Source organism: Rattus norvegicus, chromosome 10, assembly GCF_021556685.1.
Source record: "Rattus norvegicus strain SHRSP/BbbUtx chromosome 10, alternate assembly SHRSP_T2T, whole genome shotgun sequence".
NCBI classification, from domain to species: Eukaryota; Metazoa; Chordata; class Mammalia; order Rodentia; family Muridae; genus Rattus; species Rattus norvegicus.
Genome location: NC_141543.1, coordinates 87,656,098 through 87,678,011, shown reverse-complemented (window position 1 = coordinate 87,678,011; position 21,914 = coordinate 87,656,098). Strand labels below are relative to the sequence as shown.

The 21,914-nt window shown below is 46.3% G+C and overlaps 1 protein-coding gene and 1 long non-coding RNA gene across 7 annotated transcripts in view; one reads left to right on the top strand and one right to left on the bottom strand.

Moving 5' to 3' along the window:
- The window catches only part of Skap1 (src kinase associated phosphoprotein 1), a 306,690-nt gene extending 293,996 nt beyond the window's left edge, over positions 1-12,694 (bottom strand). For 4 of the 5 annotated variants that reach the window (XM_087570083.1, XM_087570082.1, XM_087570084.1 and 1 more), the window contains exon 1: positions 12,533-12,694. Coding sequence is in view for 2 of the 5 variants with exons in the window: in XM_087570081.1 (XP_087426207.1) it covers positions 12,533-12,578 (46 nt within the window). In the remaining 3 variants the exon portion in view is untranslated. 5 annotated transcript variants of the gene reach the window in all.
- Positions 12,695-12,748: 54 nt separating this feature from the next.
- LOC148003084 (uncharacterized) lies at positions 12,749-16,756 on the top strand. Of its 2 annotated transcripts, none has more exons than XR_015632040.1 (3): positions 12,749-13,434; positions 13,629-13,756; positions 14,576-16,756. It is a non-coding gene; the product is annotated as an uncharacterized LOC148003084 (long non-coding RNA). The 2 variants fall into 2 exon arrangements; XR_015632041.1 differs by having other exon boundaries at positions 12,767-13,434; positions 13,624-13,756; positions 14,576-15,834.
- The last annotated feature ends 5,158 nt before the right edge of the window (positions 16,757-21,914 follow it).

The following is a 21,914-nucleotide window of genomic DNA, read 5'->3' as shown; positions in this document are numbered from 1 at the left end:
AAACATCATATAAGAACCTGATAATTAAAAGTTTAATGATCTTAAATAATAATAGTAATCCGAGCTCTCCATCTTTCCTACCGTATAGAAAATACGTAACAAACAAAACTAAGTTTTAAAACTTAAAATTGATTAGAAGATACTATTTTAGGCATATATAAATACATGCATGAAACAAATCTATAGTGAGGTTAGCAGAGCCCATCTCCTCATACAAGCTTAAGTCATACAAAAACAGAATAGGGGGTTTTGTAAATGACACCTCAAAGATTCTACAAAGCAAAGTTTCAACTGAGATATGAGAGTAGGAAAACTGGGAAGCTATAGAGATGTAAAATATTCATGACCTAGGTGACGACAAAAAGGTGGGGCCAACTTCTCCCCGTCCCTGCAAAGTTCTCATGGAATTCAATGGACCCCAAAAGGACAAATGGCCTCTAAAGGACCTTAAAGGAGCCTTCACAAGTCTCCCCCCCCTTGAAAAGCAAGAATGGGCCAGCAAGACAAGCAAAAACATACCTGCAGATTTTCACGAGGCAAGGAAGCTGGGGGCGGGGCGGGGCAGGACAGGGTGGGGCGGGGCGGGACAGGACAGGGCAGGGTGTATTTGGGTTATTTGAACTTCGTTCTGAAAACAGTTTAGACATTGGAACTAAGCAGACCTCTGAACTCCTCCTGGGGGAGTGAGAACGTCCTCCAGGGGAAGCCCACAGCTGTCCTCAGGCTCCAGGTCATTCTTAAGGAGCCGGGTTCGCGCACCTTACAGGTTCCGTGCTTCTACACCCTCTCTGCCCTGGTTATCAAGGCTTAGAACAGCTGGGGACTTTTGGTTGACACCACTGGGGAGACCACTGCTGGCATCTGTTGAGTAGAAGGGAAGAAGGCTGCTGGACTTTCTGGAATACACATGACAACCCCAACGGGGAGGACTTTTCCAGCTCAAACTGTCAGTAATTTCTGAGTTTAAGAAATCCTGGTTTGGGCCTATCTTCTTCCTCAGTTTCCCCAAAACACTGTTCCCATGATGGGCCTGTGATAGAAGAAGACATCACTGACTGGAGATACTGGCGGTATGGGGGAAGAGAGGGGGATTTACATAGCAGCCATTCAAAGGGTTTCCTCATTCCTAAGCACCCTGCACCCGGTTAGCAGAGTGTACACACCCCCTAGTCCTCCATTTGATTTAGTTCCAAGCCTTCCTACAGTTTCTCCCTTTATATAGGACAAAAATCAAAAGACCTTTCTCCTTGCTGGTAGTTACTGTCTAATCATTTGGTTGTTTCAGCCCTCAACAACGCCCCACGTGCAACAGAAGTGTTTTTCCAACAGGGATAGGGGTGCGAGGGTGGGGTAGAGGCTCACACCTTTAATCCCAGCATTCAGGCAGGGACCACCGTGAGTTCAAGGCCAGCCTGGTCTACATAGTGAGACACTGTCTCTAATAACGATGATGATGATGGTGGTAATAATATTAATAGGAATAATGATGATGTTATTTCCCCAACAATGACAGCTCATTTCCTAAGAGAGATTCTAGAGCTAGCTATTAAGAAGATATTTTTAACTAATTTCATTAAGTATAGTACTTAAGCAGTTTTTAATCATTTTAAGTATAGGAAAAGATAAGATACGTTTTAATCTCACCGTCATCTGAGGATCTTAACGTACTGACGCGGCCGTCATAGATCTAATTTTTGTCATGTTATAAGCCATTACACCCTACAGAAGTCTTATAATTTCTGCAACATTTGTTCATATTTATTTCCCTTGTGTTTCCGAGCTCATTGCTTGCTTTTCTGGTTTGTCGGTGCTGCACAATTGGCTAGGTGATTATAACAGATGGCTGTTGGGAGCTGGAGTCTTTCAGTCCCACTGTCTAATCTCACTGTTCAACTCCTATATGGGAGACAGGACAGACTGAGCTCAGGGACAGGACAGCCTTAGCATCCAAACAGCAAGTCTTTCTGAAGACCAATGACTTTGATAGAGTAATTTATGAAACATATAAATCCTCATCTCAGGAAGCAGAGAGATGGCTCAGTGGGTGAGAGTGCTTACTGCACAAGCATGGGGTTATGAGTTCAAATCCCAGCAATGATAGGAAAAAAAGAAAGAAAGTGAAGTGAAGTCTGGCATGGCCATGCACATCTGTGACACCAGCAGTACGACAAGGGAGAGGAGAACGAGTGGATTACTGGAGTTTCCTGCCTCCAGCCCACCTCCATGTTCAGTGAGAGACTCTCAACCTCAAAGGGTTTAGATTGAGATTGACAGCAGGACACACGACATCTTCCTTCTGCCTCTGCAGGCACACCTGCACATCCGTGTGGTGTGCACACCGCACGCCTGTAACGTGCTCATCCAGGATGTTCCTGCTAACACTGTTGACATTCTAGTATTAGTATGTTAATGGGAAAATACGGCGTTAAATCATACATACTCTCTAGTAGATTTATGATTACTTGAACTATACTGCACATTATAACTCAAGCGTGAGAAGCATGATGGGAGGCCTAAATAGCCAGAGAAAATATTTGACTGCAGCTCGAGAGATGGCTCAGCAGTTAAGAGTTCCAGCTGCTCTTACAGAGGATCCAAGTTCAGTTCTCAACGCCCACGTCAGATGGCTCCCAACTGCCTAGGACTCAGTTCCATGGGATCTAGCCCACTCTTCTGGCCTCTGTGAGTACTTACACTTACATACATATACGACAGACAGACACACACACACACACACACACTTTAGAAATATATGCAACTATTTTTGTCACTTAATTTTTTTTTGTTCTTTTTTTCTGGTGGTTTTATTTGCCAGACCCTTGTTCTAACACTGAGCTCCATCCCCAGGCCCCTAATTCAACCTTTTACCTTGTTGAGGAAGGGCCTCTCTTGTTTCTACCATGCTCTGTAGTAACTGCCAGCTGTCCCTGAGGTTCCGGGCGATTCTCCTATCTCTGCCCCCTGTCTCACTGTAGGAGGGCTGGAGTTACAAATGTGAACAGCTGCATCGGGCTTTTTTTTTTTAATATGAGTCGCTAGGATCAAATCCAGTTAATCGCCAGCCTTACATGGCAAGTGGGCCACTGAGCCATCTCCCCAGCCTCCTAACTGAATTTTAATAAACTTAGAATCATGCTTCTATCAAAATCTTTTTTTCTGATGACTTTTTTGTGTACATGTTTCTTCATTATTATAAATTCATCTTTCCTCCTTCCATTTCTCCCACTGTTCTGTCCTTGTATTTTTCCTCCTTTCTTACCAGTAGTTTTGATTTATAATTTATACACATGAGATACACTAATTGTGGTGGTGGTGGTGGTGGTGCTGCTGCTGCTGCTGCTGCTGCTGTTGCTGCTGCTGCTGCTTTACCCCAGGGCTGACGTCAGACGAAGGGCCTCCCCCTTATTGCCAGGACTTGCCAAGGCACTCGTGTAACACACCAGTGTAAGTGCACTGATTTTTCACATAGATACACCTGTGCGGCCACCACCCAGATCAGCCTAGAAAAAGCTTCTACCCACCTAGAATCTTCCTTAACAATCAGTGCCCCTCCTCAAAGCCAATCCTCATTCTGACTTCTGTCCTAATAGATTCTAAAACTCCAAACACTCATGTGACTCTCCTCAACAGAGTGTTTTTGAGATTTATTTACACTTGTGTGTAGACTTAGCACTTTGTGCTACGTAGTATCCCATCGTTTGAATTCACTGCTCAGCATCCGTTCTCTTACTTTGAGATGATGAGCTCTGGACCTGTGGTGGCTTGAATGAAAGTGACTTCTGTAGGATCGTGTGTTTGAATGCTGCGTCACCAGGCAGTGGCACTATTTGAAAGGATTAGAAGAGTTAGGAGGTGTGGCCCTGCTGGAGGAAGTCTGTCAATGGGGCTGGGCTTCAAGTTTTCTAAGCCCACATCATGGGGCCCAGGCATGTGCACACGTGTGCTCGCGCTCGCGCTCTCTCTCTCTCTCTCTCTCTCTCTCTCTCTCTCTCTCTCTCTCCCTCCATCCCTCCCTTCCCAGCCCCTTCTGCCTACAGATCAGGATGCAGCTCTCAGCTACTGCTCCAGCCCCTGACTGCATGACTCCATGCTTCCTGCCATGTCGGTTATGGTCCAAACCTCTGGAACTGTAAGCAATCCCCCGGTTAAATGATTTCTCTTGTAAGAGTTGCCTTGGTCATGGTGTCTCTTCACAGCAGTAGACCAGTGACTAAGACAGGATGATCCTGCTATGGGGCTAAATACTCATTTTTCATGGGTAAATTTCCAGGAGTGGAATTACTGGCTATTGGGAAGGACTGCATTAAATTCCAAATAATTTCCCAAAGTCACTGTGCTGAAGCAGGGCCTAAGAGCATCATCTGCCTCATGTCTTCATTAATGTCGTTATTATAAACACTACAAAATTAACTCAGAGATAATTCATTACATGCGATTTACACAACATGGAGGAACATTTGACCTTTCAGCTTTATTTGTCTATTGTTGTTTGTGGTATTGGGAGGAGGGTGTGCATGCAGTGTGTGTGTGTGTGTGTGTGTGTGTGTGTGTGTGTGTGTGTGTGTGAGAGAGAGAGAGAGAGAGAGAGAGAGAGAGAGAGAGACCCACAGGATATCTTTCAGGAGCTGGTTCTTTCCTTCAACCACCATCAGTTCTGGAGATGAAACTCAGGTTGTCAGGCTTGGGCAGCAAGCACTTTTACCCACTGAGTCCTCTCATCAGCCCAGTCTTTGACTTTATACATGAATTAATCAGCTGAGTCTCCCTCCCTACCATTTGTGGCGCGCCCGAGTGTGTGTGTGTGTGTGTGTGTGTGTGTGTGTGTGTGTGTGTTTGTGCGCGCGCGCGCGTGTATTTTCATTGTTTTATCCTACAATAACCAGAAGGAGAATTAAAAACATAAATGCTCCATGCCTTTAGGGTCATTAGGCAGAAACCCTCAGGTCACACTACCTACAACCTCTGTACTCTTTTTTTTTTTTTTCTTTTTTTTTTTTTTTTTTTTTTCCGGAGCTGGGGACCGAACCCAGGGCCTTGCGCTTCCTAGGTAAGCGCTCTACCACTGAGCTAAATCCCCAGCCCCAACCTCTGTACTCTTGACAGCGTCTCCATTGTGCACAGGCGATTTTCTGGAAGTAAAAACAAGGCTGAGAGATGGGACCTTAGCCTTATTGTCAAGTTTTACTTCTTAACAAAAGGCCGATGTGTGCTGAACAATGACAGGGGAGTCAGGGGCAGGTGGATCTCTGTAACTTGGCCAGCCTGGTCTACATAGCAAGTTCCCAGCTAGCCAAGGCTATGTAGTGAGACCTTCCCTCAAGAAAGAAAGAGATAATTAGTTGTCAAGTCAAATGTTTAATATTGTTTTACTTAATTTATTATTTACTTTACGCATAGGAGTACACTGTCGCTGTCTTCAGACACACAAGAAAAGGGCATCAATCCCTTTACAGATGGTTGTGAGCCACAAGTGGTTGCTGGGAATTGAACTCAGGACCTCTAAGAAGAGCAGTTTGTGCTCTTAACTGCTGAGCCATCTCCCCAAGGCCCCTTAGATTAAGTTTTATAACAAGCTCTTAACAAAATGAATGCTGCAGGGTGGTGGTGGCACATGCCATTAAGTTCAATACTCCAGGAAGCAGAGGCAGCTGGATCTCTGAGTTCAAGATCAGCCTGGTCTACAGAGCGAGTTCCAGGACAGCCAGGGCGACCCAGAGAACTGTCAAGTCATTTTTCCCAATTATGGTATTTTCATCTAATTGGTCCATAAATAGACAAGACAAAGTGTCATGAAGACTGCCAATGGAGGGGTGGGGAAATGAAACACTAAGATTTTAGATTGGATACACTGGGGTATTTAAGGTAATTGCTGAACTCCCAGTGGTCTCGTGACTCCCCACTCACCTGTAACAAGGAAACAGCAATGGAGGTTTCTGTCTCTACCAAAGGCCATCATGAGACTTGCAGAAGCTACACCACTAGCCAGTCTGGTTCTTTTATGGATCAGTAATGTGTGACTTAAAGGGACAGTAATGAGATTTTACTTAAATGTACAGAATTCCAGTAGCCTGGAATCCAGTATTTCCAGCGTGTCCTGGTGGACACTGCTTTGATTTGGCTGGTGTGGTTTGCTAGGTATGACAAGGTGGGAAGGCCACACGGGTGCTCACTCACAATACACATAAATCCCTACCTGTGCTCAGCCCCATCAGCCATGGCTGGGGTGGGGCCCTGGAAGCCACTTCCTGCCTTTGGTTTGCTTTCCTCTCCTCCATAACCCCTGACCTTTCCTATCCACTCTTTTCTCTTGGGCTCCTGTCCTCGGTGGGTGTCATCTACCTCTAAGGCTGTGTTGTTCTGTGTTCTGAGTGCTAAGTACACAGCATACACTAAGCACAGCCACTCTAGCTTTAAAAAACGTTAGTGCGGCACGTAGTAGCACTACGTAGTGGCCACCACTTTGATCCCAGCACTCGAAAGGCAAAGGCTGGGGGACCTCTGTGAGTTCAAGGCCAGCCTAGTCTACAGAGCAAGTTCCTGGACAGATAGTATATACAAAGAAACCCTGTCTTCCGGGAAAACAAAACCAAAACAAACACCAACGACAAACGAAGAACAGAGAAAGAATTATCATTGAAGACTTAAGAGGAAATGAGGCAGAACTGCCACCTTGCTCCTAGGGTTATTTTTAAATCAACAGATCATGGAGCCAGGTGAGGTTCACGCCGCCTTTAGTCCCAGCACCTGGGAGACAGAGACAAAAGCAGGTAGATCTCTGTGAGCTGGAGGCCAGCCTGCTGTACGTAGTGAGTCCAAGGCCTGCCAGGGTCTCAATAAAATAAGACTATTTCCTAATGTTCACCTCAATATTTGCTTATAGGAACGTTATATCTATGGCAAAAGAAATACATGGAAATTTAACAGTTGTTGACAATGGGTGACTGATACTCTGATTTCTGGTTTCAATTACGAAAATTATCACTGTTTTCAATCTTATTTACATTCCAAATGTTGCCTCCCTTCCCAGTCCCCCCTCCCAGAGTAAAGACCCCATACCTCCTCCCCTTTGCCTCTGAGAGGATGCTCCCCCACTCACCCACCCCCATCTCAAACCCCGGCATCCTCCATTCCTGGAGCATCAAGTTATCACTTTTATAGTCAGAAAAAAAAAGTAACATTAAAACTCACATTTTACCACTCGAGATTCAGGAGAGCAGTAACCCACCTGTCAGCAAGACCACCAGCATCAAACGTTAAACAAAAAAGGCAGAGCAGCCAAATGCACACCACAAAGCCATGCCTCAGAGCCTAGGAATTTGTTTATCAAGACAGCTGCTCTGGACTGTCGAGATGGCGCAAAGGTGCTTGTGGCCAGGGCTCAGGATGTAAGTTCAGTCTCTGGAACCCATCCACATGGTGGACAGAAAAAAAACCTTTCACCCCAGCTATGTATTATTGCTGTCTCTCTCGGTCTCTCTCTCTCTCTACACACACACACACACACACACACACACACACACACACACACACACACACACAGAGTACTGGGAATTGAACCAAGGTCTACACGCTATACCAGTGAGCCACATCTCCATCCCAAAGATGCCTCTTATACCTACTTTTACACATGGCTCCAAAATACTCAATTATCTAGTGTTCCAGAAACACCAAAGCCACAGATCCAACCAACAGAATAGCAAAAGGTCTCAGCTTCACCAAGAAGGTTATAAATGGCAAAACATCGAGTGCAAAGCAGACTGGAGTCTGGCTCAGAGAGAGATCTTAGACTAGCATGCATGAGGCCGTGGGCTCAGTCCCCAGCTTCATATAAGCGAATTAATCAGACGTGGCAGTCACAAGGCAACCCAGACTATCCCAGTCAGAAATGGCTTTAAACAGCAGACGGTCACCAAACAACACTGAGTTTAGAAGAATTTAAGTGAGACTCGTTCCAAGACCAGTAACTGGTTGAAGAAATGGGGGAGGGTTGTTCCCAATTCCTGTTTTAAAAGAATTGATCAAAGATATTTACGAGTTAGAGGGTTTAAAAGAACCTTTGCTATCTAGAGAAACGGAAAGAAGTTTTATCCTTTCATCTAGGTCTAACACTTTGGAGAACTACCTAGAAGGAAATGGCTGAAGGGTTTGGTTGTCGTTTTTTTGTTTTGTTTGAGACGGGTCCTGGAACTCAGGCGGGCCTTGGACTCACACGAGAGCCACCTGCCCCTGCCTCTCGAGTGCTAGGATCAAAGGTGTGCATCACCACCAAGGGCAGCTGCTAAAATTTAAATGTAAGCAACCATTAGGAGGGTATGAGGGGGCGGGTACTAGGGAGCCAGGCAGTGACTGGGCTTCAGTCCTTCCAAGCCCCATGGGGGCCCTGGATAGGCAGCTGGATCTCTCAGCTATCAGGGTGAAGTCAGCAGGTTTCCTATCTATCTGCTGCCCCCCCTTCACACTTTCCTCTTCGGTTCTTACTTAAAAAGAGTTAGAGACAGAGACCCACACAAGGGGGGTGGCGCTAGAAGGACCAGGAAGAGGAGGCTGTTTGTGTCCCGCAACGGAGATTACAAGCCACCAGCCCATTGTTCTTGTTTTCAGCATCGTTATCAATCAACAAAGGCACAAAAAGAAAACGTCTACATCTGAAGCCTGACCACCTAAAAACAGACCCGAATATTTCCTGTTCTTTCAGCAAATCGGAAGATGCCCTCCGTTCCTTATCTACACCGTGCCTTATTCACTGATATGGGACCACTTTCTGTCCCTGCGTGGGGAGCTCACAGAGCCGATGGAAGAGGCTGCTTCCTGGGATGCTAGAAGCTTCTCCTCACCTTACCCTTTGCTAAAATAACAACAGAGACAGTGTTTTGGTTTGCTCTGTTTTGATGTAAGCTTTCTACACAACTTCCCACGGCTAAGCAGGAAAAACCATCACTCCTGAAGTTAATGGCCCTTTAACGTCTGGGCCTCCGTTCGTCTGTTTTGTTTTGTTTTGTTTTGTTTTAAACCTATCTGACTATTCTTTCTTGACTCAAGAAGTAATACATGACCTTTGCACAATTTAACCAATTGAAGATAAATGTAATAAAAATCACGAACCCCTACACGTCTCTCTGTCCTTAAAAGGAAACTGTTGGGGTTGGGGATTTAGCTCAGTGGTAGAGCGCTTGCCTAACGAGCGCAAGGCCCTGGGTTCGGTCCCCAGCTCCGAAAAAAAGAAAAAAAAAGAAAAGAAAAAAAAAAAACAAAGGAAACTGTTGAGAGCGTGGGACACTTCTGAGGCTTACATAAATCTATATGGTGTGTGGAACTTTTTTATTTTGGCCTTTTGTTTTGAAATAGAAATGGGCCATTATATGTACTACTGTGTATTTTGCCTCTTTCGGCCTAAAAACATGCCATGGACACTTTGTAAGCCAAGATAGACAGATGTCAGACAGACACACAGATCTCCTGCGTTCTTTTTTTTTTTTTTTTTTTTTTGGTTCTTTTTTTTTGGAGCTGGGGACCGAACCCAGGGCCTTGCGCTTCCTAGGCAAGCGCTCTACCACTGAGCTAAATCCCCAACCCCTCTCCTGCGTTCTTTACATAAACTAAGATGGATATCCCATGATCCAATTGACCATCACCCGCTTTTCCCACCTCATGGACATCTGGGATACACTTATATAAACATATATATTCCTGGTCTTTAATTTCTATAACATGTTCCTAGAAGTGGGACTTCCATGTCAAATGAGACTCCTCAAATGTTGAAATCTTTATACTTAAAATTAATTCCAGACCCTCATTATTGCAAAAATCTCGGTATGAACCTGGCACAGTATTGTGCATATTTTATTTTTTTAAAGCACAAACACTATATCAAAAAGTGTCCCTGTCATTTTATGCTTCTATTGTTACAAATAGATAAATGTTTAAGTTATGGCTGTGATGGCCAGCATTAAATCACTGTGCAAATGCTTATGACTTGGTTTATGAAAGCAGTAATTCATTGTGGAAACTCCAGCCCCATGCTGTGCGGTAGCAACAGTCACAACTCTCACATCCTGTGACTCCCTCCCACCGAGCGACTACACAGAGATCAAGGACCTATGTTTTTCCTAATTCTTAACAGTGAACCACAGACAACAAACCGACGGCCATTTTGGATTCCTAATACTCAAAATTTGTAACAGTGAATCATTTTGCTGGTTTACACTAGAGAACACATTCCATTAAAAATAAAAACCTATAACCAATAGGTTGCTCTCATCACACAAATCTTTCGAGAACATACTTTTAAATCACTCTTCAATAGAATCGTTGGTTATATCCCACTTCACATCTCCCCCACTTCAGATCCAAGAGCACAATTACAAACTTAAAGGGGAGGGGTGACTTTAAAGAAATCGTTAGCCAGCGAAGCTCCTCACAATGTAACCTCAGACTCCCCTATATCTTCTGAAGACCGGAGCACTATCAGAGATTGTTAAGACACAGCAAGTTTGATACAGAAATATGTGACATGCAATTAATCTCCATTCATAGCCGGCTCTGCCTGTCAGCAAACAAAGGTTCTGCTTTAGAAGGAGATCTGAAGACTTCAATTAAAAACAGTCGGCTAACAAGAAAATAATCTGAGCTAAGGGAAGGTGGCAGGTGCAAAAATGAGTTGTTTACCAAAGTGTCAGTTTTGAACAATAAGGAACTGCATGTCAAAAACATCGAAGCAGGGGAGGGATCGTGTCGCACTCGAGCCTCCAAAAAGAAGAGGGGCTTTCTATCGATGCTGTGCACCAAACTGAGGTATCATTTAATAAGCTTGTAAAATGGGTTTCTTCTCATAAAATAACTGACACCAACAGAGAGAGAGAGATACTCCGGCTTTAAATACAACTTGTGGCTGCAGTTCCTTCCCTAAAACCCAAGACAACCACAGCCTTCCTTTATGTATCTACTACCAAACTAGCGCTGGTTAAATCTCTTTAGGTGTCTGGTGACTTCTATCTTCCAAATAACTTGTTATTTCTACAGTTCCTTGGTTTACACACTGAGTGGACTTTAGGTAATTTAGAGAATGTAGCTCAGTGGTAGGACATCTAACGATCACGCATATGGTCCTAGATTCAATCCCCTAAGCACAAGGGAGGGCGGTGGTGGGTAAAAGTGCTTAGCACCAAGCCTGAAGACCTGAGTTTGATCCCCATCACTGGAGGATAGAAGATGAGACCCAATTCTCAACAGCTGCCATCTGAACTCCACAAACCCGCTGTGGCCATGCACACCCCACACCCACACACTCCAAAAGTAAGTAAACAAAACGCTTTTCTAAGAATACATTTTTTGAAACATCACCTCAAAAGAAACACCTAGCTTCCAGCTCTTACAGAGAAGCAATCCAGAATAGAAACAGTGCCGCAGACAGAATCCAAATGCACTGGCCAAATCCTTGATTAGAAGGCATTTATACCAAGATAACAAGGTAATGGAGATATGAAACCAATTAAATGGAGAGAAACTGGAAAGAATACAGCTTGCCAAAATCATGACCTGCCCAAGGCAGGCCATCTGTTAACTATGTGTCAGATATGTCGCCTGGATGCCAAAAGGCTTAATTCTGAGCAGTTTCCTCTTGAGACCCTTACGCAACTGCAGATTCCAGACCTCTGTCCTTCCAGGAAGGTCAGTCATAGGAGTAAAATGAATTTTCACCTTGTGAGCCAAGCACAAGATACTGTCCATCAGGAAAGTTCTTTGGAGTATCAGGAATGTATGCTAAGTGTTGCAAAGTGTGACTTTAACTCTAAAAGACTTTTTTGAAGGTGAAGCCATCACAACGTGACACTTCAGGAAGGTTAGGAACGTCATACTCTGAGGCTTCCCTTGGATAGATGACAGCACCCCCCTCCCCCACCAGTCTTCAGAATAGTAAAGGACTCCTTGGCTTACCACACTTATAAGAAGTCCTGGGGCTGGGAATTTAGCTCAGTAGTAGAGCGCTTGCCTAGGAAGCACAAGACCCTGGGTTCAGTCCCCAGCTCCGAAAAAAAGAACCAAAAAAAAAAAAAAAAAAAAAAGAAGTCCTCTAACCACCAGGCTTGGCCCAAAGACCCATATATCTCCACAGATCCCTTCTGTGTGTCGTGGGTCTTCCGCGAGGTGAGGAGTCAGGACTGGGGAGGGTAAGAACTAACCTGCTACAGACCTCAGGGATTTCCCAGGAGACAGGTTCAAGACCAAGCAAGGTGTCAGGGGAGGCCATGAACTGGCCTGCAAGACCCCAGAAACCTAGAAGTGATATAGATGCCTAGAAGGGACGGAAAATGTGTAACTCAAGGGAGATGTGGGGACCCTGAGGTGGGACAATGGGCAATAGGCTGGCTTTGGGGACAAGAGGAGGATTGAGGACTCTGGGAGCCTGGAACTTATATTATAGGGCTGTAGGGCTGATGCCTTGGTGTCTCCTTTCTTGCCTTCAGCCCAGCACTGAAAGGCCCTCCCAGAGGGGAGGGTCAGGACAGAGGTCTGGCACTGAGCCAGGAGTTACCTTCCAGGAGCCAACAGATCTCCTCCGGGAGGGCGATGGCCTGCATTTGGCACGGCGAGAGGGTGGCCACAGCAGAAGGAGGGACAAGGGACACGAGGCCTGTTTTGACGGCGGCAGGCAGAAGGAGGCGAGCTGCACCCCGGGCACCTGTACCTCGGCTGCACTTGGGGCCCCGCGCCGGGCGGGGCCGCCGGCCGCGCGCTCAGGAAGCGGCGCGCGCAGCGGGCGGCGGGAGCGGGACCCGGGGCGCAGGTGCACTGATGGCACCAAGGTGGCATGCAAGGTCAAAGGCGTGGCCCTTTGAGCCCCGCACCAAAAGATTGCTAGACTCCGAAGAGCTTTAGAGGCTAAATCTTGGCGGAAACATCTAAGCCCTGAGCAATTTGACCTTGGGGCGGTAGGTTTAAAAGGCCATGGTTGTTCCTGAACTGGGGGGCAGAGGCAGAATCCAAGAAAGGACTTGGTCCTATCCAGCTCACCGTCGGGGAAAGCCTTGCTGGTTAAAAATTAAAATCTGGAGTCCCAGCGACAATATAGATTCTCAACATTTGAGAGACTCAGCATCAGATGCAATGCACAGAGAGAGACGGAGGGAATGTCCTCTCTGGAGGTGAAAGGCTGTGGGAAGGTGGGAAACAGCTCTTTCTCGGAGCACAGGAAGGAAGAAAGTGCTCGACAAGATCACAGGGCTATACCCTTTCCCCCTCAAAGTACAGCCAGTCAGTGCCCAAGTTTGGGTTGTAGTAAGTACACCACGAACTTGGGCGGTGGTACGTGGAATCCTTTGTTATTTTTGTCAACCACTTGTCAACGGGGCCGTGAAGAACCGAGAGCAGCGGCATGGATGAAATAAGAAAGAGCATGAACACAAGGGAAGGATGGGAGCACCCGTGGGTGCGCAGGTACTTAAAGGGGAGCTAAATACCAGACCGGGTTTTAAAAGGGTGGGAAGACTTCGTAGATGGAAAATGATCTATAATTATGTGGCCTCTGCATCTCTTCACCTCTACCAACTCTCTCTCTCTCTCTCTCTCTCTCTCTCTCTCTCTCTCTCTCTCTCTCTCTCTCTCTCTCCTGGATTCTATTCTAAGGATAGGTAGGAAGGACTCGGAGCACATGACAGGAGGGAGGCAAACGATTTGTTTATTATGTAGAAGAAGGCAGAGCAAAGAGAAGAGGCCGTTCAGAAGGGCCCAAGGCAGACGGATGGATCTCCTGGAATAGGTGCGTGCACACAACCCATGAAGCTGTGGCCTCAAGGTTAGGGGCCCTCCCTTTTAAGGGTTTCAGTGGCGTTTATCATATCCCGACACCCGAGAAGGAATGGTCTTGGTTTCAGGACCTCATGACACACATATAAATTGCAACAAGTTGATCTGAAGGGATAGAACCTGTCAGGGGTCGCCAGGGAATCCGACTCCATGGTGCTGCTTGTTCCTTACTGGGTGAATCTATAGGGATGGGCTTGGGCTGCCTCTTCCAGGCTCTGGATGGGTGTAGGCTGCCTCCGGGGACATTTTTCCCTACCTTGCTGTCCCCCTGATAAAACCGAAGCTGCTTGAGAATCACTTGGGGTGCATGCATGTTTAAACATGGAGGCCATGTGGGTCTGACACTCTCTTCTTTTTGTAAACATAAAACCGTTCTTCCAAAGGGGAGGGTATAAGCTTCCCTCTATAGTGCACAAACTTCCTCCATTTCTCTTCTAGCAATGGGGATAAAAAAGGACAGCCCCTCCCTCTTTCTTCAGTAAAAGGCAGAAGGTTTCTAGGTTCTGAGGAGAGCCCAGAGTGCCCCACCCTCGTATTTAAGGTCAGCATGGTCACATAGGGTAGGTGCTCAGGAGTTGTTTGACAAAGGGCAGAACCCCAGGCTTCCTGCCACCTAGGGAGAAGCGAAACTGCACCGGGTAGACACACTTCTTGCATTTCTTCCCCTGTGGATGCCTGGGATGGGAGAGATGGAGGTAGAGGGAGGTGTAAGTCAGGTGATGTGTGCTGGTGACTGGCAGTTTCCAATACGCTATTGTCATGTTGCATCAAGGTTCCTCGTTGCAGACAGAAGCCTGCCTCCACACATGAGTGCTGCCCCTCCTTAATCATCTGAGGACCCCGGTTCAGCAGTCAGCCTCACTCCTAATGACATTCTGTTAAATGGACAAATTCCTTTGAAGCCCTGTCCTCCTTTGAAATCCAATTTCGCAGGAAGCCAAATCTGATTGGGGGTAGCCATGGAAACGACATGGAGGAGTCTTGCAGGAGGTGGAGAGAGGCAAAGCAAAAAAAAAAAAAAAAAAAAAAAAAAAAAAAAAAAAAGAAAAAAAAGGTGATAGTCAAGAGTCCTTTACTGCTCTGTCGGAAATATCAAAGAGATCTAGAGAGGTTGCCAGCGAGTCCCTGCCCAGGTCCTGTTCTGTGTGGCTGGGTACCTACCATGTGGCTGTCATGGAAGAAAGCAGCCAGCTGTCTCCACACACAGGCAGCGGTCCAGATCTGTCTGCCTTCCCCCTCCTCCCTCCCCCACCCCAATCCCAACATCTTCCCCTTCTAGCCATCACCCCTTAAAGGCAAACAACAAAAGAATGACAAGGTGAAAAAAAAAATACAAGGCCCCCGCAGATAAGAGGTCCTAGGGAACAGAGGCCGTGAAATTAATCTAAAATTCCTTGTAATTAGATAAGATAAGGGTATCTAGAGAGAGCAGAACAGTCAGAAATGGAGTCCAGCCACACAGCATGCAGAATACGCATGCCCTGTCCACTGAGACTCCTCACATGCTGTCAGCAGACAGAAGATGCAGAGAATGGAAGCCGTGTTGGCCTCTGGGCTACTTGAAGATGCTGTCTGCACGTCCTCTTGCCAGGTGGGCGCTTAGTATTCATCCATGGGGCGTCCAAAGGGCTCAATCAGGGAGAAACAAGAACATCTGGCACCTAAAACGCCATGGTGTCGGTAACAATCACAAGCAAAGCCGGAGCCGGCTGGCACTGCCCCACGCTGGGCTTGGTGGGTCTTGGGAGGAGACTGCAGGGCAGCATCTGAGGCTTTATCCTCAGCCTGCTATCGATCCCCAAACACTGGGTCATGACACATGGCAGAGCTGACGTCTGCCCTGTGGATGTGCCGAAGCCACATCTCAACCTTTCCATCCCAGCCGCATCAACCAGGTTTATTGACTCTTTTATTGACAGTGCTGGGGCTTAATGAGGACAAGAGTTGCACACTTCATTAAGGGATGTGGAAGGGAGAGATGATGTGCAAAGTCGGTGCCAAAACCTGGGCTCACCGTACGCCTCTTTCAAGGCCCCAGAAACCAACACGCATCATGCTACCTCGAAGGCAGAGGAAGGGCAAAGACGACAGCGTGGCGCATCGCTTCCATCATATCTGGGGCCTCAGAGCACAGGGCTTCCACCGCCTGCCAGGAGCCTTGCTATAGCGAATTAGCAAACCCCCAAAAACGTGCACCTTCAATAATGTCCCTTTCCAGGTCACACCCATAAATTCTCTGCTATTTGAAACAGCAAGGATGGCAGGTGGGCAGCACAACATATCAGAAAAGATTCCCATAACAGGTTCTCATTGAGGTCCAGGCAAAGAGTATATGAGGGAAGATTAAAATTCAGGAGACCTGAATGTGGTGGTACACACCGGAATCCCAACACTCAGAAAGCTAAAGCAAGAGGATTGTCAGAAGCTCAAGGCCAACAAAGGCTGCACGGTTAGTACCAGGCCAACCAGGCCTATACTGTGAGAAAGGATCTCAAAAGAAATAAAGGAAGAAAAGAGTGATTGCTTAGCCTATCGAGTGCTTCCAGCCAGCATACGTGTGAGGACTTGAGTTAGATCTCCAGTACTTACCCAAGAAGCTGGGTGGGCATAATGGGATGCACTTGTAATTCCCAGAGCTGGGGAGGTGGGGCAAGCAAGTCCTAAGGCTTGATGGATATCAAGACTGGCCTATCACTGAACCCCAGGTCTTAGTGAGAGATTCTGTCTCAAAGAGGAATGACAGCCAAGGTTGGCCTCTGGCCTCTGACCTCTACCTATATGTATACTAAGTACATACACACACACACACACACACACACACACACACACACACACACACAGAGAGAGAGAGAGGGGGGGGGGTTAAAAGAATCTTTAAGGGGCTGGGGATTTAGCTCAGTGGTAGAGCGCTTACCTAGGAAGCGCAAGGCCCTGGGTTCGGTCCCCAGCTCCGAAAAAAAAGAACCAAAAAATAAATAAATAAATAAATAAAAAATAAAAGAATCTTTAAGGGGATCAAAGGATCAAAGTCAAGATGAGCATCAGACTCAGTGCTTTAGCCAGGGGCCCCCATTCAGAAGCTATTCTGGCATTAGGATCCTGTTACTGGGCTAAGTTCTGATGGATCAAAACGATACTAAGAGAAATAGTTACAACCTGGGATAGTTCTGGAATGTGCAGACTATGTGTCCATTTAAATAGTAACCTTTTTTCTTTGTCTTTCTTTTCACTGCTTCACTCTCCTCTCTTGAACTCTCCTTTCTCCAGCCCCAGGACCACAGTAGACACACCCCACCCCACCGGGGCACCCATGAGTCCAGCACAGGACCAGGGGTTCAAAGAAGTTGCTGACTCTGACACTTTCTATCTTTGATTGGCTCTCCTGGGAAGCTGAAGAGGGGTTTGGAGGGACTCAGAATGTGACAGCCTCTGCCAGATGAGGCTTTTGCTCCTGAGGAGCTGTGTAGTCTAAGCACTTGATCCACATGACAGGCAGATTGAGCCAAGGCCATAGTTGTGGGGTGGATATTTGCAGGATATTTCTTTGGAAAATGAGATAAAAAGAGGCAATCGTTTCTTTGTGGGTTAAACAATTAAAGCATTAGAAAGAACAGAGAAATAGCGGTATTCCTGAATTTCTCTCTCTCTCTCTCTCTCTCTCTCTCTCTCTCTCTCTCTCTCTCTCTCTCTCTCCCTTCATTTCATTTGTTATTTTAAAAGATTTTTAGCCATGTGGTGGTGGTGCACAGCTTAAACCCAGCACTCAGGAAGCAGAGACAGGTGGATCTTTTGTGGGGTCAAGTCCAGCCTGGTCTACAGAGTGAGTTCCCAGAATAACCAGGGCTGTACAAAGAAACCCGGTCTCAACCTCCCCTCCCTCCAGATTTTTTTAAAAATTATTTCCTAAATTCGTTCCCTTTCTTCTTCTTCTTCTTCTTCTTCTTCTTCTTCTTCTTCTTCTTCTTCTTCTTCTTCTTCTTCTTCTTCTTCTTCTTCTTCTCCTTCTTCTTCTTCTTCTTCTTCTTCTTCTTCTTCTTCTTCTTCTTCTTCTTCTTCTTCTTCTTCTTCTTCTTCTTCTTCTTCTTCTTCTTCTTCTTCTTCTTCTTCTTCTTCTTCTTCTTCTTCTTCTTCTTCAGTTTTCCTCAGGTCATAGAATTCAGGATCTGGAGAATGAAATCCAAAGTGTGAGAAAGTGATGGTTTAGAACCTGGAAAGAAATTCTGGCGAGTGTTACACAGCGCTCTGGAACAACTGGGGTTTTCTGACCAGGGTCTCCATATCCGCAAATGTAATGAGAAGCACTCCCGGGTCAGAGAGGAAACAGCCGAGGTAGAGGATCTCAGCACAAGCACACCAGGCAGATTCCCTTTGCCCTACTGAGCCTGGTTCAGGATGACATTGCACACAATAGTGTGTGACATCAGGTTTCTCCTACTGCATCTTTCCTTCTAAAGGAAGGATGCCTCTCCTCCCCTCACTCCTCTACGGGAGTTCCTGACACCACCCTCTCCCACCATCTTCCACATCTCCAGTCTCAGCATTTTCTCTTCTCTTCCACCTTTCTGTCTATCTGTTAAAGCAAAATAAAAAGGCTTCCTTCTGGCTTGCAGCCCTCCCAGCTCTGCCTTCTCCTTTCCTGTCCCAGATCTTCCTCCTTCAGCTGTTGGGCTTTCTCTCAGCAGTCCAGCCCACTGCTATTCACAGGAGTGATTTTTCCTTCCTTAATAATCTGTCCTTTGGGGTGTGGTGACACACACCTTCCATCTCAGCGCTCAAGAAGCACAGACAGGTGGTTCTCTGTGAGTTCAAGGCCAGCCTGGGTTACATAACAAGTTTTAGGCCAGTCAGGACTACATAGGGAGATCTTGTCTCAAAAAAACAAAAGTAAATAAACTGTTTCTATTGCAGATGGCCTTGTCCTCAAATCTGGCGCCTGAAGAAATTGCTATTTTTTCCCCGTGCTTAATGACAATAAAGACAGTGTCTCAAAGTTGTTATAAGGGTTCAGTAGGCCTATGCATGTACACACAAACACACACACACACGCAGACACACAGAGAGACATACACACACAGACACACACACATACAGAGAGAGAGAGAGAGAGAGAGAGAGAGAGAGTTTGTGCCTATATCATGGAAGCTGCTTCCTCAGTGTTAGCCAAACCATCCATGGTCTCTCCCTTGACTTTAATTCCCCACTAAAGAATATCTGAGGATTCCACAAGGTATGTGGATGATGCTAGTCCCCAGAGATGAGAGTTCTCCTCCTTATGACATAAACTTGCTTTTAGAGAGATGCTGCAAATGTGGCTTTCTTAGTGTCTGGCCCCAATGAACCAGAGTGATGATATTTCCCTGCCCACCTCCAGAGACTCCCTCTCTGCCTCCGTCTATTTTGGAACACAGGTGGTACCCTCCCAAGAGAAGCCCCTGATTCGGAAGGCATGTGATATTAGCTTCCCTTTTCGCTCACTGTGGCAGAAACCATGCTTCCACCACAAATACAGACTCCGAGAGAACCAATCGGAAGGCAGATTATATCCATGAGTGTAGGGCTGCTGGCAGGGCTAAGATCTACAAAGAATATGGAATGGGAGAAGGGGAGGGTGTGGCAGGGGTGGGCAATAGTCTAAGTACAAGGCTATGAAAAGAGGAAACTGAGACGGATGAAAATACAGAGGAAAAATTTTAAAGAGAACAAGCAAAGGTTCTTATAGTTTGGGGGATTAGAAGCAGTCCCACTTCATTTGCTAAAGCTGTAATTTCAAGGTAACAGTTTCTACCCCGATGACTTTGAAAAGCCTCAGGGAGCCACTGTAAACCCCTGAAGAAAAGGTCTTCAGGCTGTTTGGAGAGGCTGCTGTACTTTTTAGCCTACAGGCTATCAACACAATGACATGTCTTATTGAGTAACGCGTGATATTCCGCATCGCAAGTCTATTGATGCAGAGTTTCCTTTTCCCAAACTCAATATTCCAATCAAAGACTATGGCGTCCCATCATGGAGACCATCCACTTAATGACAAGGGGTAAGATGCATATTGCAAAATATTCACGTTCATTTTATGCTCATGGTGCTTAAAATCTCCTCTAAACAGCCTCCGCTCCTGGCCTATTAAGGTGTCTGTGTTATCTACACTCCATTCAATGGTGTGGAAATAATTGTCTTCAGACTAAAGGGGAAAAAATTGATGGTCACGAGCCCAGTCAGCACTTGCGTTCTTCTCTCCCTCTGTTGAATCAGGTGTTATTTACTCTTCCAGCACCTGGGGCCTCTGATAAGTCACTCCCCTGGTAGCGTTTTCCAGGACAGTGCTGTGGGGTCTTTGGAAGAACTGGGGAATCCTTCATCAGTGGTATTGTTATCAGTACAATTCACGCTGCCACCAGATGTGCAAAGCGAAAACCACCAAGGGCATTCAGGCAAATGGAGCTTTCCCCAGCTCCATCTGGTTCCTCTGACGTGAGCTCGCAAATTAGAAAGGGAATCGGAGAGAACAACAGGGCTCTGCTCAACATGAGGGTCCACGTGCTTGGGAAAAGACGTTTACATTCCTACAAAATTAGAGTCCTTCCTGGTTGCAGCCCTAGCCTGCTCATCCAGCATCTACACCCACCCCCCAATCCTCCCTCCTCTCTACGAACTGGTCTCCACTGCAAAGACCTGCCTCTCAGAGACCTGTTTCTTCATCTCATCTCACACAGGCTGATGGAGGAGAGCAAATGCCCAGACTTCGCCTTTAAATATCAACCACACACACAGAGACAACACCATGGCAGCCTGAGAGGTTTCCATGGTGACAGAATGCAGGCCACGACCTCTGTAAATGTAATCAGAGCACTGGGATTGGTGTGTGAGACAGGTTTAATTTCTCCTCCAGTAGAATCTCTGTGGTCCAGGCCAGACGTAGGTTTTATACTTTGACAGACAACCTGCTGTCCTCACCACGGCCGTTCTGCATATGGCAATCCCCCTGCCCCAGAGCTGATTTCTACACTGCCTGAGCAGGCTACAGGATATAAAATGTTGTTCAGGATTGGAACAGCAGTCATAGCAACACCTGGCATTCCTACTCACTCTCAGGAGGTGGGGCTGTCTCTTAAATGAGAAGCGATCACAATACAAAAGCCAGACCAAGGACTCAAAAGATGGGCCAAGATTTTCATTCTTCCTCTGACACCTCGGTGAGGCTGAAACTTTCAGCTTTCAACTTCTTCACTGTAAGGGAGAAGATGCCCTGAGGCAGGGAAGATGGCTAACCTCAGGAGTCCCAGGAGAAGACAGTACCCAACCATGCTTAGCAAGAGACTTCTGCTACCTCTGCTGGAGCCCTGGCCCCAGAAGTGAACTTTCAATATTACTGGTGCCAGTACTGTCAATCAGGGAGCGCAGGGGTGGAGCTAAGGGGCTTCAGTGAGCCTTCCTCACCCCTCTCCTTGCAAACAAGACCAAGATAAGACTTTGTGCTGTCCAAAATAGGTAACAGGAGTTTTCCACTAAACTGATGAGATACCAAGGTCTAAGCAGCGTCTAAGGAGAATTCTACAACCTCTTACCCTAAACCCCACATGGGCTCAGCAAAGAGTTTCCCTCCAGTTGAAGGTTGGCATCCCGATTCCATTTCCACATCATGTGAGATGCTGGCAGAACTCAGTGACCAGCCAACCCGCTTCTCTCAGTCTTTCACTGAAGTACTCTGAGAAACACACACACATACACTCATGCATGCACACATGCACAGACACATACACTACACATACATGAATAGACACACTACACATGCATGCACTGACACATATACTACACATACATGCACACACATACATTGTACATGCTTGCACACAAACATATTCTACACATACATGCACACACATACACTACACATACATTCACACACATACACTATACATACTGCACATAGAGTACACATACATGCACACATACACACACATGCACTACACATACATGCACACAAACATATACTACACATACATGCACATACATACACTACACATAATGTGCATAGAGTACACATACATGCACACATACACACATGCACTACACATACATGCACACTACACATACATGCACACACACACACTACACAT